The sequence below is a fragment of the Brassica napus genome, chromosome A5 (genome assembly GCF_020379485.1).
Source record: "Brassica napus cultivar Da-Ae chromosome A5, Da-Ae, whole genome shotgun sequence".
Taxonomy (NCBI): domain Eukaryota; kingdom Viridiplantae; phylum Streptophyta; class Magnoliopsida; order Brassicales; family Brassicaceae; genus Brassica; species Brassica napus.
In genome coordinates this window covers 9,521,352-9,536,440 of record NC_063438.1, presented here as the reverse complement: position 1 = coordinate 9,536,440, position 15,089 = coordinate 9,521,352, and the positions used below count along the sequence as shown (strand labels likewise).

General features: G+C 34.3%; 2 protein-coding genes and 1 pseudogene across 2 annotated transcripts; 2 read left to right on the top strand and 1 right to left on the bottom strand.

Moving 5' to 3' along the window:
- The first annotated feature begins 4,002 nt into the window (after positions 1–4,002).
- LOC106451636 (IAA-amino acid hydrolase ILR1-like 4) lies at positions 4,003–6,755 on the top strand. Its single transcript, XM_013893583.3, has 5 exons — positions 4,003–4,514; positions 4,930–5,055; positions 5,140–5,454; positions 5,526–5,654; positions 6,122–6,755. Exons 1-5 carry the CDS (start codon positions 4,155–4,157, stop codon positions 6,524–6,526), a joined length of 1,335 nt encoding a protein of 444 aa, XP_013749037.2. The 5' UTR covers positions 4,003–4,154; the 3' UTR covers positions 6,527–6,755.
- A 144-nt stretch (positions 6,756–6,899) lies between these two features.
- On the top strand, positions 6,900–8,858 carry LOC125609508 (glycosyltransferase BC10-like). The gene is made up of 2 exons (XM_048780986.1): positions 6,900–8,014; positions 8,094–8,858. The coding sequence occupies exons 1-2, from the start codon at positions 7,484–7,486 to the stop codon at positions 8,730–8,732; spliced, it is 1,170 nt and encodes a 389-aa protein (XP_048636943.1). The 5' UTR covers positions 6,900–7,483; the 3' UTR covers positions 8,733–8,858.
- A 246-nt stretch (positions 8,859–9,104) lies between these two features.
- LOC106451635 lies at positions 9,105–14,388 on the bottom strand (annotated as a pseudogene).
- Between the last annotated feature and the right edge of the window lie 701 nt (positions 14,389–15,089).

The following is a 15,089-nucleotide window of genomic DNA, read 5'->3' as shown; positions in this document are numbered from 1 at the left end:
TAGTATAGTCCCCAACTAATCAAACCGATCTAACTTGTGTGAAATAAGTGATATCCATACTATTCGGAAGTATTTCATAGTATAGTATTCAGGGGCGGACGCAGGTGGGGCTAGGGTGTGGCACGTACTCCATCCATTTTTTTGAAATTTTTGTTCAAAATTTATAGAAATGCCCTTTATTTTAAGTGTTATTGCATCATGTGCCCCATACTTATTGTTTAGATATCCTTGTATTAACACTTTTTATATTTTGTGCACCATATTTACTATTTTTTTGCGTCCGCCCCTGATAGTATTATTTTACAAACACATTTGCAGCATTCACCATTTAAATGATTACTTACAGTTATGAATGCAGTAATATCATGACGAGGTAAAAATCGGAATGAAGACTTGAGGTGAACAACACAACATCTTCTATATAACAACAAACTAACATGTACTATACTATTATATTACTGTCTACTAATAGTATATAGAGTTCACATCTTATACAGTTACAATTGGTAGTGAAAGGTACCGCAATGGACTAAACTATATTATAGTACAACCTCAACTATGAATAACATCGTTCTTACTCTGTAATCGTTACAAGTAAACCAAACGGAACACAACAACCATCTTCACAATACTATTTTTTTGCCGTAAAGTATCAAATTTTGAGTATAATTTATTTGTTAACACCACAATGTATAACACCATCTATTTGTGTCGCATGAGACATATCATAGTATAAATTGTTATAGCCATAAAAATTTAATCATATTTTACTAGTAAAAGATATTTATAAATCAATATAGTATAGACAATCATTTCAAAACTATGTAACATATCAAATGATACTATACTACTACACTTTTTACTATAGTATAGGTAGTTCGCTTGCAACATTTATCACTATCTCCAACCCCACAACCAAGAACCTTGGATGTACAATGTCTACATAAACACCCGCCCCACACATGCAAAGCTTTTTGCTCCACATAAAATAGTAATGGGGATAATTTGGAATCAATGCTAGGTTACCTTCTAACTGTCGCCGCTGTATCCCTCTTCCAGCGCATCTACAAGATCGAAGCAGTTGTTGAGTTAGTAACAGTTCCAATGTTGCCAAAAATTGGCCGCATCCCATAATTCTAGGCAACATAAACCAGATTTACCACCACTCATCTATTGTTTCTTCTTACTTGTCTCACCACGAATTTCAAATCTCTTCAAGAACCCAAAATTTCATTCGCGAACCACCCTTCCGTCACACGTTTATCCTCGTTCTGTGAAATTTTCTCTATCTCTTCTCCACCGGTTACTCACAATCACATCAAGTGAAATAGATATGCTGCGACATCGATCTTCACATGTATGTTTCTACCTGAACTAAACAGTTTTGTTGTCGAAGAAGACACATCATATGTAACACCTTTCACGCGTATGTAAAGGTGTTATCGTCACTTTTAAGAATAATATATATTATGTCGTAGCTAAAGCCTTCTTATGGTTATACACTTAATTTTGGTTGAGCTATGTATATGCAAACCAATTTCTCATGACATTATTGACCTCTATCGAAGTAAAAAAAGATCTATATCAAATTTAATCTAACTATAAAATAATAAACATATAAATATATTTGTAAAATTTCTTACTAATTATTAAAAATATAAAGGAAAAATGATTGCTGACTACATAAAGTATTGGTCATCACATGGCTAACTATGCAAACTAAACTAATGTATACCTAGCTACACGAAGTATATATTATGAATAACAACATCCCTTAACTTAATGATGTTATGTGGTTAACATTACGAGTTTAGTTTCATTCATCCAAAAACTAATGTATATGTCAGAGACTGTTTAAATATCTCGTTTCATAAATTAAAACATGACTGACCTTACCGTAATTTAACTAAAATCAATATGTTTTAACATTTTTTGATAAGGAGTGTTTTATATTTTAGTGTATTTGAAAACTATATAATTATATTATTTTATTTATATTAAATATGAACGTTATTTGTTTACAAAAATATAAATAATATAATTCGTTAATTTAATTAATTTATATTAAACAAATAAAATTTTAGAATCAGTAAACTGACATCAAATAAGTTTTATAATAAAACTGATCGAATAAATTAATAAATATATATATATATATATATATCACACAATTAATCAAATGAATTACATAAATTAATTCTATTAAAAGTTAATAACCAAACATATTAAAATAATCTCAAAAAATATCTTATATATTTTCATATTTAATATAAATAAAATAATATAATTATATAGTTTTCCAATACACTAAAATAAAAATGTTAAAACACTACTTTCCAAAATTTTATAAAATCGATTTTAAAACGCGGGTCAAAATCTAATTTTAGTTAAATTACTGTCAGGTAAGTCATATTTTAATAGATAACACATGAGATTTTAATGGTATGTGACATCCACATCACTTTTTGGATGAATGAAATTAAACTCGTAATGTTAACTACATAACATCATTAAGTTGAGGTATGTTGTCATGCATAATATAAACTTCGTGTAGCTAGGTATACATTAATTTAGTTTGCATGGTTAGCCATGTGATGGCCAATACTTCATATTTTAAATGATTAATGACTACATGAAGTATTGGCCATCACATGGCTAACCATGCAAACTAAACTAATATATACCTAGCTACACAAAATATATGTTATGCATGACAACATCCTTTAACTTAATGATGTTATGTAGTCAACATCACGAGTTTAATTTCATTCATCCAAAAAGTGATGTGGATATCACATACCGTTAAAATCTCCCATTTTATCAATTAAAATATGACGTACTTGACAGTAATTTAACTAAAATTAGATTTTGACCCGCATTTTAAAATTGGTTTTATAAAATTTTGGGAAGTAGTGTTTTAATATTTTTATTTTAGTGTCAGTTTACTGATTCTATCATTTTATTAATTTATACTCATAAAAATCAAGATAAGTTAAAAAGATAGGTAACAAGTTTACTTTTTGGATTTCTTTCTTTATAATCATGAAGCTTATTGTAATCATAATATTACTAGTTTTTCTTGTTAAAATATAAAATAAAATAGTATTATTTTGCTTAATAAGTAACTAGTAGGAAAACAATTATTCACATAAATATTTTCGATTTTGTGATTCTGTTGAACATTTTTGTTTTTAATAAAATTAATAATACATATTTATAAAAAGTGAAAACATATTTAAGATCCAAAATAGTGTAAAATAGTTTAATATATAAAATGTAATAAACGTTTTAAAATGTTAGTTAACAATAATATTTATTATATAAATAAAAAATATAGTTTATATAAAAGATACTATGACTTCAAATGAAAAAAAAAATATCTTGATCAGCCATTATTTTGTACCCTCTATTCTAAAATATATGATGTTATAGATAAGTGTACAAACTTAAAAAAAAATTACTTAAAAAGTCTCATTAAAATGTAAATTAAAAATAAACATCTTACATTTTGAATGGGGGAGGGGGGATATTAAAGAGTAAACAAACGCACTGTCGACAAAAAAAAAAAGAAGAGTAAACAAACATTTTGGAACAACTTGTATTTCTATATTTGATCTCTTAAAATGTTTATAAACGAATACTTTTAGGATTCATATTTGGCTGCTTGTATTCCCATAAAACTGTTGAATAATACTTTTCTTAGACGTCATAATTACAAATTCCAAATGCAGAAACTCTAACAAAGACACATGAAGAATTGTAGAACCACTTTGGTTGGCTTATTTACACTTTAGGTTTTAATCCAAAGAAGATCCCATCACTCTTTTCAAACTGTTATCAAATTGATCATTACAATTAAGGGAAATAATATTTTTCTTGATTTTTGATAATTGATCAAAGAAAATTACAAAAACATTATTCTTTAATGATTTTGCAAAAGAAACACAATTAAAGTTAGTTTTTTTTATAAGTTCCTGTGTAGTCTTTTGCTTCCGCTATGTTGGATTTAAATACCGTTCTCTGCTTCCTGTTTCCCTGCTTCATCGTCACGCAGAGAACTCTCTCTCTCTCTCTTCTTCGATCTCATCTCTCCTCTCCACCACCAAATCGATTGGTTTGAACTTTCGAACCCAATCGATTCGATTCATTGAGCCATGAGTTTCTGCAAATGGGTTTCCTTTGTTTTGATCATCCACTTGCTCAACTCTTGTCAGATTTCATCTTCCTCTTCCTTAACCTCAAATGGGTTTTCTCAAATCCCTCCAAAGTTTCTTGCTTTAGCTAAAAGAGACGATTTTTTCGACTGGATGGTTGGGATCAGAAGGAAAATCCACGAGAATCCAGAGCTAGGTTACGAGGAAGTAGAGACATCTAGGCTCGTTAGGACAGAGCTGGAGAAGATGGGTGTGTCTTACAAGTACCCAGTTGCTGTTACTGGCGTTATTGGATATGTCGGAACTGGTCAAGCCCCTTTTGTTGCTTTGAGAGCAGACATGGACGCACTTGCTATGCAGGTAACTGATTTTCAGTATTATAAAATTGGATGTGAGAGAAAAAAACATTGGTTTGACCCTGTCATGGAGCACTTGAAACGAGGAACATGTGTTCTCTCTCTTCTCCATGAAAGATTCTAGTTATATATGTAGTTAAATTACTTTACTTTAGTTGAAAAATTCTTTGAGTTTGATTCTGTGTGGGATCTTTCTATGCAATTGCTTGAATTGTTCGTGGAATTACTTTGAAACATTGTTCACTCTCTTCACGGAACATGTGTTTTGTCTCTTTTCCATGAAGATTTTGGTTATAAGTGCTAGTTAAATTACTATACTTTTAAGCTGTTTTTTTTTTGAAAATCTAACTGGTTTCTAGCAAAATGCTTTCTCTATATTTGACTTATAGATCTAGTTTCTTATGTGGTGGATTGTGTAGGAGATGGTGGAATGGGAGCACAAGAGTAAGGTTCCCGGGAAGATGCACGCTTGTGGACATGACGCTCACACTACAATGCTCCTCGGTGCTGCAAAGTTGCTCAAAGAACACCAAGATGAGCTACAGGTTGGTGTTTTTTTTTAATATAAATTTAAATCTTTAGAAGTATCCTGATGTCTGGATTCTTGTACATTTCTTGGATCATCTTAGGGTACAGTAATTCTTGTTTTCCAACCAGCTGAGGAAGGAGGAGGAGGTGCAAAGAAGATCGTGGAAGCTGGAGTATTGAAGGATGTGAGCGCAATCTTTGGGTTACATGTTACAAATCAACTGAGTCTAGGTCAAGTGAGCTCAAGAGAAGGTCCGTTGTTGGCTGGTAGCGGCTTTTTCGAAGCTAAGATAAGCGGGAAAGGAGGTCACGCAGCTCTTCCTCAGCACGCCATAGATCCGATTCTGGCAGCTTCAAACGTTATTGTTAGCTTACAACACCTCGTTTCACGAGAGGCAGACCCTTTAGACTCTCAGGTATACAACAATCTTTAGCTCTTCAAGTGTCTTTACTTGGAATGTGTTGATGTATATAAGAGTGTTTGCAGGTGGTTACAGTTGCTAAATTTGAAGGCGGTGGTGCTTTTAATGTGATTCCAGACTCTGTTACTATCGGTGGTACATTCAGAGCGTTTTCAACTAAGAGCTTTACACAACTCAAGAAAAGAATTGAGCAGGTTAGTACACACTGGTGACTAATGTGTAGTGTTGAGAACAATGTTTTAAAAACCGACCGGAAACTGGAAACTGAACCAGATAATTATTTGGATCACGGTTAATATGGTTCGACCGGGTTAAACTTGGTTTATTTACCGGGCTCAAAATATTTTATCTGCATAAATTTAATAGTAACATTAGTAAATATGATACATAATTCAAAAGTATCAAATATAAATATAAAATATAAAATATTGTAAATATAAATAGTTTTTAGTTCATTGGTTGGTTTATGGATTTTTGATAGTTGTAATGGTTTATATTCAGTTCAATAACTTTGAGATCTAATTTGGTTATTAGACTCAACCCAGCTATGTGACCGCTTCATGGTTGAGTCTGGTCCAACCATCGAGTCTGTCCGGTTTTTAAAACACTGGCGGAGACTTTTGTCTTACTCTTAAAGCATAGCTTTTAAACAATGTTTCAGGTTATCACAAGGCAAGCAAGCGTGCATATGTGCAATGCAACAGTTGATTTCCTTGAAGAGGAGAAACCATTCTTCCCACCAACTGTTAACCACAAAGACTTGCACATGTTCTTCAAGAACGTTTCAGGTGATATGTTAGGGACTCAGAACTACGTCGAGATGCAACCATTGATGGGATCAGAGGATTTCTCTTTCTACCAACAATCAATGCCTGGACATTTCAGCTTTGTTGGTATGCAAAACGAAGCTCATTCACCAATGGCAAGCCCTCACTCACCTTATTTCGAGGTCAATGAAGAGTTGCTACCTTATGGTGCTTCCCTTCATGCCTCCATGGCCACAAGATATCTTCTCGACTTGAAAACTTCATCGCCAAATAAGAGTTACCAAAAAGATGAACTTTGATGCCCTTGCTGGCTCTCTCTCTATCTCCCCTACTCGTCGAAATGTCATTTTTTTACAGAGGCTTCCATGTAAAGATCAATAAAGTGTAATGCAATGTCAAGCTTTTGGGGATATGATATATAAGAAATTTACTGCAAAGTGATTTGGCCATTGTAATGAAAGAGTCTTATTGTAATGGAAACATATGTTTCTAAGTGTGGAGTATTAAATGTATAAACAGTTTTCATCATTCTATTAGGTTTATAACTAGGCTTGTGTACATTTATTTGAAACTGCAGAGCAAAACTATACCAAACCAAAAAAATCGAAACCAAACTGAATTTTATAAATATTCAAAGTGATCATATATCATTGGAACCGAAAGAAGAACTGAATAGATGCCTAAGTTTTTAAATATTTAAAATATCACTTATATTTAGTTTTTTAATAAAAAATATCCTGAAAATATTATTTATAAGTCTAATTATTCGAAAACCAACTATCTGATTTTTTTTTCAAAAATATTTAAATTATCTAAATTACTCGATATTTTATTTCAAAACTGGAGCTACCCGATATTTTCTTTTAAAATTTTGAGTTATCCATAAAATTTATTTAAATTAATTGAGATTATCCAAAAATCAGCACCAAACCAATTGGATCATATTAGCCGGTTTCCAACTTTGTTATCCAAACTGAACCGAAACCGAACCAAATTTCATATATAACCGAATTGATCCTATAACCGAAAAAACTAAACCAAATTAACCTAACTGAATCGAAAACCATAATGCCCAGGCATATACATTTCTTAAATACACTGTTCCAATGCGACGTTATGCGTTTCCTAGGTTTATGCTTATGTTACACTAAAATGATAAATCAGATGAGAGTTTTTAGAATAACATTTCTCAATGGATTCGTCAGACAAACATTGTCGAAGCATAATAAAAATAAAAAAAAGTTGAGATCTTTTAGATGAAAGTGATGGATATGGAAGAAGGGGTTAAAGATAATGCTGCATCACCACCCCCTAAATCAAGAATCACAAACCAATCTAGGGCTCTTGTGTCAATACGTCTGCTTCAGGTATTGTTGCTGTTTCTTGTTTTGACTCTTGGGATCTCCGTTGTTAGTATACACATGATCAAGTTCTTCAAGATTCAAGATCCTGTGTCTTCGACCACGTTGGTCTCTATGTACGATCATGAAGCCGTTACGTTAGAGAGCTTTATTAGGCCTCCTTTGAATGTTTGGCACACTATGAATGACGGTGAATTGCTTTGGCGTGCTTCCATGGAGCCAAAGAGACATGACTATCCGTTTAAACGGGTTCCTAAGTTGGCTTTCATGTTTCTCACCAAGGGGCCTTTACCATTTGCTCCACTTTGGGAGATGTTCTTTAAGGGACATGAGGGTCTCTACTCAATCTATGTTCATGCATTGCCTAACTACAGATCAGATTTTGATAGGTCATCTGTGTTTTACAGAAGATACATCCCAAGTCAGGTACTGTCTTTGATTTTTCAGCTTACACCCATTTTATTAGTGTTCCTCCTCACATGTGTGAATTTTTTATGAATTATAGGCTGTGGCATGGGGAGAGATGAGTATGTGTGACGCTGAAAGGAGGCTTCTAGCTAGTGCGTTGCTTGATATATCTAATGAATGGTTTGTTCTGCTGTCTGAATCATGCATTCCTCTACGCGGTTTCGGCTTTATCTATGGTTATGTCTCTGGATCAAGATATAGTTTCATGGGTTGTGCTGACGAGGAAGGACCTGATGGGAGAGGAAGATACAGAAACGGAATGGAACCTGAGATCACACTTAGCCAGTGGAGAAAAGGGTCTCAGTGGTTTGAAATTAACCGGAAACTCGCTCTTGAGATTGTTCAAGACATCACTTACTATCCCAAATTCAAAGAGTTTTGTAAACCACCATGTTATGTTGATGAACATTACTTCCCTACAATGTTGTCTATGAAACATAGGATTTTTCTGGCTAACCGGACACTGACATATACAGATTGGTCACGTGGTGGTGCTCATCCAGCTACTTTTGGAAAGGCTGATATAACGGAAACTTTCCTCAAGAATCTTCCAGGAGCTAAAGCTTGCTTCTACAATGATCAGAGGTCTCCTGTTTGTTATCTCTTTGCTAGAAAGTTTGCTCCGAGTGCATTGGAGCCCTTATTGGAACTTGCACCCAAGATTCTTGGGTTCTAATAGATCTAACACTTGTCAATCTTGGTTTTGTTCTGGAAAGTGCTTGAGTTTGGACTGTAAACACTACAACTGATCATTAATAAGTCTCTTCTTACACAATGATATTTGAGGTATTGTGATTGTTATAGATAATTTTGACCTCAGAGATGGTTGAATAAAGAGGATTGAGTTCTTATTCAGTCATGTTGTTCCTTGGTTAGGGGTCTACAGTATTACACTTGTTGATTCCGACACTGACGAATTCTTAATCTACTTGAGCTTACCAGCACAACAACTATACTACTCTTTTTACACTCAACAAAGATGCTAAGTCTTTCTTGATATAACCTCACATCTTAGTCTTTTTTTGTTAGGGAGTGCAATGAGTTTGTATATTGTAAAGCAAAACCATTCAAGCCTAAATTAGGGTGGTAGCTGTAGCATTTTGTTACTCCAACTCACAAAAAGCAAATATACATTATAAATGTTTTTCACACCCCAATCATTACAACATAAAATCAATAACTTATCATCGCAAACGAGGAGGTGGATTAGAACCAAAGCCAAGTGCAAGATCTTCAACTGAGTCTGTTGACACAACAGGCAAATCCTTTTTCCTCTCAACTTCAGCAGCCAAACTCTCCTTAAGAGCGGTCACTACTTGACTCATTCCAGGTCTGTCACCAGAGTTTCTACAAACGCAAGCCACAGCGATCTCAACGGTCTTAAACGCAGAGGTTGGATCATAGTCTCCACAAAGGCTAGGGTCAAGAATCTCTTCAATGTGTTCTCTTGAGAGCAAAGACTCAACCCATTGACTTATATGCATCCTTTCCTCATCCTTTATGATCGCGGGTTTCGCAGTAACAATCTCTAATAGAACAACACCGAAACTGTACACATCACTCTTCTCTGTCAAGATGTTTGATGTGTAATACCTGCAGTGAAACATCCAATCTTTGTTTGAAAATAGCAGAGTTTTTTTTTTTTTTTAAAAGAAATTTAGCAAAGATTTGAGCTTAGATCTTTACTCGGGGTCGACATATCCAGGTGTCCCGGCTATGGCTGTATTCATATGACTTCCTTCTGCTGCATCAAACGCTCTTGAAAGGCCGAAACCGCCTAACTTGGCATTGAAGTTTTCATCTAAGAATACATTTGTGCACTTGACGTTTCTGTGAATGATGGGTGGCGTGCAGCCAGTATGCAAATACTCAAGTCCTATATATAGACAAGGGAGTTTCACACTTTACGTTTTATTACAGAACACACAACTCCAAGAGATAAAAGCACAGAGTGGGTTTCAAGTGCTAACCTTGTGCAACATCAACCGCAATTCCAAGTCTATCTTCCCAGCTAAAGACAGTTGGACTGTTCTCTGCACAAGACAAGTTTAAAAATCAAACAGTGGTTTTACCTCAAGAAGAATATACAGACAGCACTTTACTAATGAAGAGTTGGCCTAGTGTATAAAACTCATAGATTATTTAGTAGGTAACTTATAGGTCATAGGTTCAAATCCCCTTGGGAGGACTGGCATGAGCCTTACTTTAGAGGATGTATGGGGCTACAGGCCCGGGATTAAAAAATGTAAAAAGAATATAAAGCATTTTACAAGTGGGAATGCAGTAAAGAACCTGAGATGTGTTGTTTCAAGTTTCCATTAGCCATGTACTCATAGATAACCGCCAGTTTATCGCCTTCATTGCAATAACCAAGCATGGTTATAAGGTTTTTATGATGAATTCTGAAAAGGTGTTTGACCTACAATTAGCATACACATAAACTCTTCTAAGTCTCCTCCCACCATATACTACAAAATTCATGGCAAGTTATTGTCTTAAAGAGATATGGCATATACCTCTGCTCTGAGTTGTTTGTAGCCTTGAGAAGACAATGAAGACACAAGCTTGACAGTTACTTCCTTACCATTTAACTGTCCGAGATAGTTTCTCCCAAACCCAACTTTCCCTTGATCTCTTTCAAACCCATTTGTGATATTCACAATCTCTGCGTATGTAAACTTTCTGTTTGCAGGTTCCATATCAAAGCCATCCACTGCTGTTTCATTCATGTCATGGTCAGTCATTCCACTCTCTATTCTCTGTAATGACGGACGCGTAGAGAAACCGGTTTCTCTTCGCTGCATTGATGGAGGCATTGAACCAGTATCTCTTCTAAGTAATGACAGTCCATTACTTGAAGCTGTGATTGTCCTGTGGACCGTTCTACCTGCAGCAGAATAGTAAAAACTACCGTAAATATTGGGAATAACCCGCAAACTAAACTTGTAGAAAGCAAGAAAACTATAAAAAAAAATTCAATTCAAGAAAATCGTTTTAGTTTGTATATTGATTGTATGAATCAATACTATTAAAACAGGAATATGACCTATTTGATATAGGTGTGATCCAACTATTTTAATAAAATTATTAAAACTTCTTATTAATCATTTAAGATAAATATTATACAAAGAAAAACATATATATGACTAAAAACACAAATATAAAAATTTAACTAGATTTTGACCCGCGCTTTAGGTTTTTTTTTTCAATTGACAAATATTTAGTAAATGTCATATTTTCATATATTTGTGTTTTATTTTATAAAAGACTTAAATTTTTTATCTTTATTTATCGTATTTCATTTTAAATGACTATTTATGTTAAAAAAATTAAACATTATTTCTTTAATGAACTAAGTTGGTATAACTCTGATAAATTAATTTTATTATGTAGTTAATATTTTAATAAAAAATTATATACTTTTAATAAAGATTTATACTTTTCAATGAAAAAAATCAGTTTTTTATGAATGCTTAAATTATATTAAGAAAATAAAAAAAATTAAGGATAGTTGAAAAAAATTATTTGAACTTGGACTCAATGGCCCAAAGAAAAAAAAATGTGAGAATTGGATATGATTTCTTAATCGGCCCAAATGGCCCAAGAGATATCTGATGTGGGCTTGATCAAAAAAAAAGATCCAATATAGATGTGTTATTAATATTACTTGATTGCCCTTAATGAAACATGCAATGTTAGTAAATAAAAGGGTAGGCTAAGGTAAAAATGACAATATGATTCTGCTTTAATAGTATAGATTTCAACAAAAATGTGAAACAAAAAAATATACCCGCCCTTAAAAGGGCGAATCAAAATCTAGTGAATAAATCAAAATATAGTGCTTTAACACATTATATTCTTTTTTTTTTTTTTTGGAAAACTACGTTATCTATTATAAGCGGTTTTCCTAATCCTAATAGATAATACCGAATAGTGACAATTTACTGGTGCACCGAGATTTAAGTCACTTTTAGAATCAACAATGACCATTTCATGTAAACTAAGAAAAGAAGTAGCATAACTAAGAAGCATACCTTGTTTTTTCTTTCTCATGAAGATGAACAGTATAGCTGCAGATATAGTAGCGATGAGAATGAGCCCTGCAAGTGATGCAACTAAAGGAATCACAAAACTGGGAAGTTTCTTCTTCTTGGATTTGTTTTGTGTGAGCTCTTCACAGGCACCTGTAGCACAAATACTTGGATTCCCGTCGATACTGAAGATATACATACAATTGATTATGAGTTAAATCATATAACGCTTTTGAAGCACGTAATGAATGAGAAAGAGAAGAGAGTGTTTGAGTACCTGAACGACAAGCCGCTTTTTCCCATGAGAATAGACGGTATAGGCCCACTAAGCTGGTTGTTACCCAAGTTTCTACAAAAATCCACAGTGGCTGAAATCATATACTAATTACTGGGGGCTATTAATACTATAACTAGTTAGGTGTGGTTGAGCAAAATACACACATAACTCTAAGGAACTGAAGTTGAGCCAAGAAAGCTGGTACTGGTCCGGTCAAATTGTTGTTAGACAAGTCCCTAAAGGTAAACACGTTAGAGAATTCTACTATTTGCATATAGTAATTACCAACAAAAGCTACAAACTTACAGGACTTGCAACTGTGTAAGAAGCGATATATCAGATGATATATCTCCTGTTAATCCGGCTGATGATAAGTTTCTGTTTCATAGAGAAATAAACCAATTAGATTCACTTACAAAGATATTGCTCTAGGCATGGACCTATTGATATAACACTTACAAAGCTATTACTCTAGGCATGCTTGTGCCATTGTAGCTACAATTCACACCTTCCCATGTGTAAGCTTGAGGCACACACACATCTCCTTCCCAGTTTCTCTTGACTTTATATGTAGACTTAAGATTCCTCATAGCAGAAACTATATGATGCTCACAGAGAGAACAACAGTAAGACAGAACAAGAAAAACTGAAATGGACAGCACAAGGATAAGAGAGAGAGAGAGCTTACGGTCGTTTTGATCTGTTGAAGATTGCGGAAGCTTGTTTACAAAGTAAGCCTCCATAGCGTTGATAAGAGGTGGCAGAGTTGAATCTCGACTCTGACTAATAGAAAACTGGAAGCTCTGTTCCGACAAAGGATTTGAAATGGACAGAACTAAGGTCTCCAAGTAGGTAAGACTAAACGGCCTCCCAAAACTGTTTCCGTTGAATGAAATGATGAACTCTCTTTTTGATACAGAACCGGAACTAGGTTCTTGAAGTTCAGAGAAGTACAAGTAGAAGTAGAACTCAAGAGAAGGATCATCAGGAGTCCATCCAAAGTCTACAGACCCACCCACGGTTTCCGGTACAACTGCTGTTCTCATTACAGCTTGTGGAAGATGAAACTTACCGCTACTGTTGCGTGAGGAAGAAGTCGACCGCTCACTTAACTGCTTAGACCCGTCAGGTGTAGATGGAAACCATATTCTATCAAAACATCATCTGGATACCTGACCGTTAGATTGGTCGATGACCCAAAATCCAACCGTTGAAAGAGCTGGAGTGATTCAGACTTGGTTGCATAAGAGGAGTTTGGTAACTGTCTAAGTTCCAAAACCGATATAAAAGGTGTACCGTTTCCTGTATTCACCAAACACACTTGTAACGTGTCCGTCAAGACAGAGTATATAATCTCTTTGGAAACTGTTCCCTCAGAAGACTCCAGTTTAACACTGTCCCATTTGTTTGGTCCCAAGTGAAGATCGAACCCAGGTAACTCGTTCCTTGCATCATAGTTCCCGTACATAAAAGCCGCTCTGATCAGATACTTGGCGCTGACGTTAACACCAATCTCGTAACAGTTTCTGACTCCCTCTGGAAAGCTTCTAACAGACCACATGCTCTGCATCATGTTTCCTCTATACTCAGGCGCCACGAAGCTGCTGGTTCCTGTATCCGTGTAACTCGAATCCGAAACATACTTTATACCTGTTGAAGACTCCGTGTAACTCGAATTATCCGGTTGTAACCCGCAATCTATGCTAATGAATCCTGATTTGTAACCAGTTTTAACAAACTTTCAGACATAACAAGAAAGAGAGACAAAAGCATAATCGTTGTTTGACCATATAATGATTTGAAACTTATCAAACCTGTTTGATCTTGTGCATTGGAAAGATTGATGAGAACCACACAGCAAAGGAGCGTAAGAGACTTGGATACCATCATCTCTGTGCTTTCAGGAAGTCATCATCTCTAAAATTGCAACTGTTTTATCCATTTCTTACAAAGGAAGCAAAAGAACATAAGAGTTTGTCTTGTTTTGTCCAAGTCAACTTCTTCTAACACAATGTCAACTTGTTCTTTTTTTTTTTGTGTGCTCACAAGTCATAACGTATAGATCATTATCTTATACACCTAGTAGACACTAATCAAGAAAAGCCAAATTGTTTTATTTTTATTAATTTTAGTTGGTTTGTTTAAACAACTTGTATGCTAATGAACAGGTCAACTCTGAAGTAGACAAAGACCAAAGACTTTTCTTTATTTCTTTGATTTGAGTTTGACAAAAGAAACTTATGTTCACATGGGTTTTATTCTCATTCTCTGTAATTCCTCTGTAATTATTGTAGGCGTAAATAAATTTTTTTTTTCTAAATAAAAGATGCCTAACTTGGTAACCTTGCAAGAGTGATTCGGTACAGTATCTCTCACCATCATTTGATTGAACAAACCCTTTCCAAGTGGTGTGTGATCTGGAAACTGACGGCGCCTTCGACATTGATACTCCTTTGTAATCGCCGGTGAAACCCTAGTTTCATCTACAGTTGGAAACTTGAAGGCGTTAAGACAAGAACAGTAATATGAAGATGGTATCTGTTGGGTCATCCTCCTATAATTGTTATAATATAGAGCTTCGAAAAATTGTTATAATTCTATTGGTCGATTTTTTTTTAATTTTTTTTTTATTTATTTTAATCAATTGCTTATGTAGACAAGCCAAAAACTATTGTCGATTTCGTTAAGCCCATATATAGCTAGAAGATAATAATTATCGATTTAG

Bases quoted from the DNA above. Each gene is read 5' to 3' on its own strand.
- LOC125609508 (XM_048780986.1), top strand. From the start codon at position 7,484: ATGAAAGTGATGGATATGGAAGAAGGGGTTAAAGATAATGCTGCATCA. The intron at 8,015-8,093 runs GTACTGTCTTTG...TATGAATTATAG, and splicing joins GAAGATACATCCCAAGTCAG to GCTGTGGCATGGGGAGAGAT.
- LOC106451636 (XM_013893583.3), top strand. From the start codon at position 4,155: ATGAGTTTCTGCAAATGGGTTTCCTTTGTTTTGATCATCCACTTGCTC. The intron at 4,515-4,929 runs GTAACTGATTTT...TGGATTGTGTAG, and splicing joins TGGACGCACTTGCTATGCAG to GAGATGGTGGAATGGGAGCA. The intron at 5,655-6,121 runs GTTAGTACACAC...ACAATGTTTCAG, and splicing joins TCAAGAAAAGAATTGAGCAG to GTTATCACAAGGCAAGCAAG.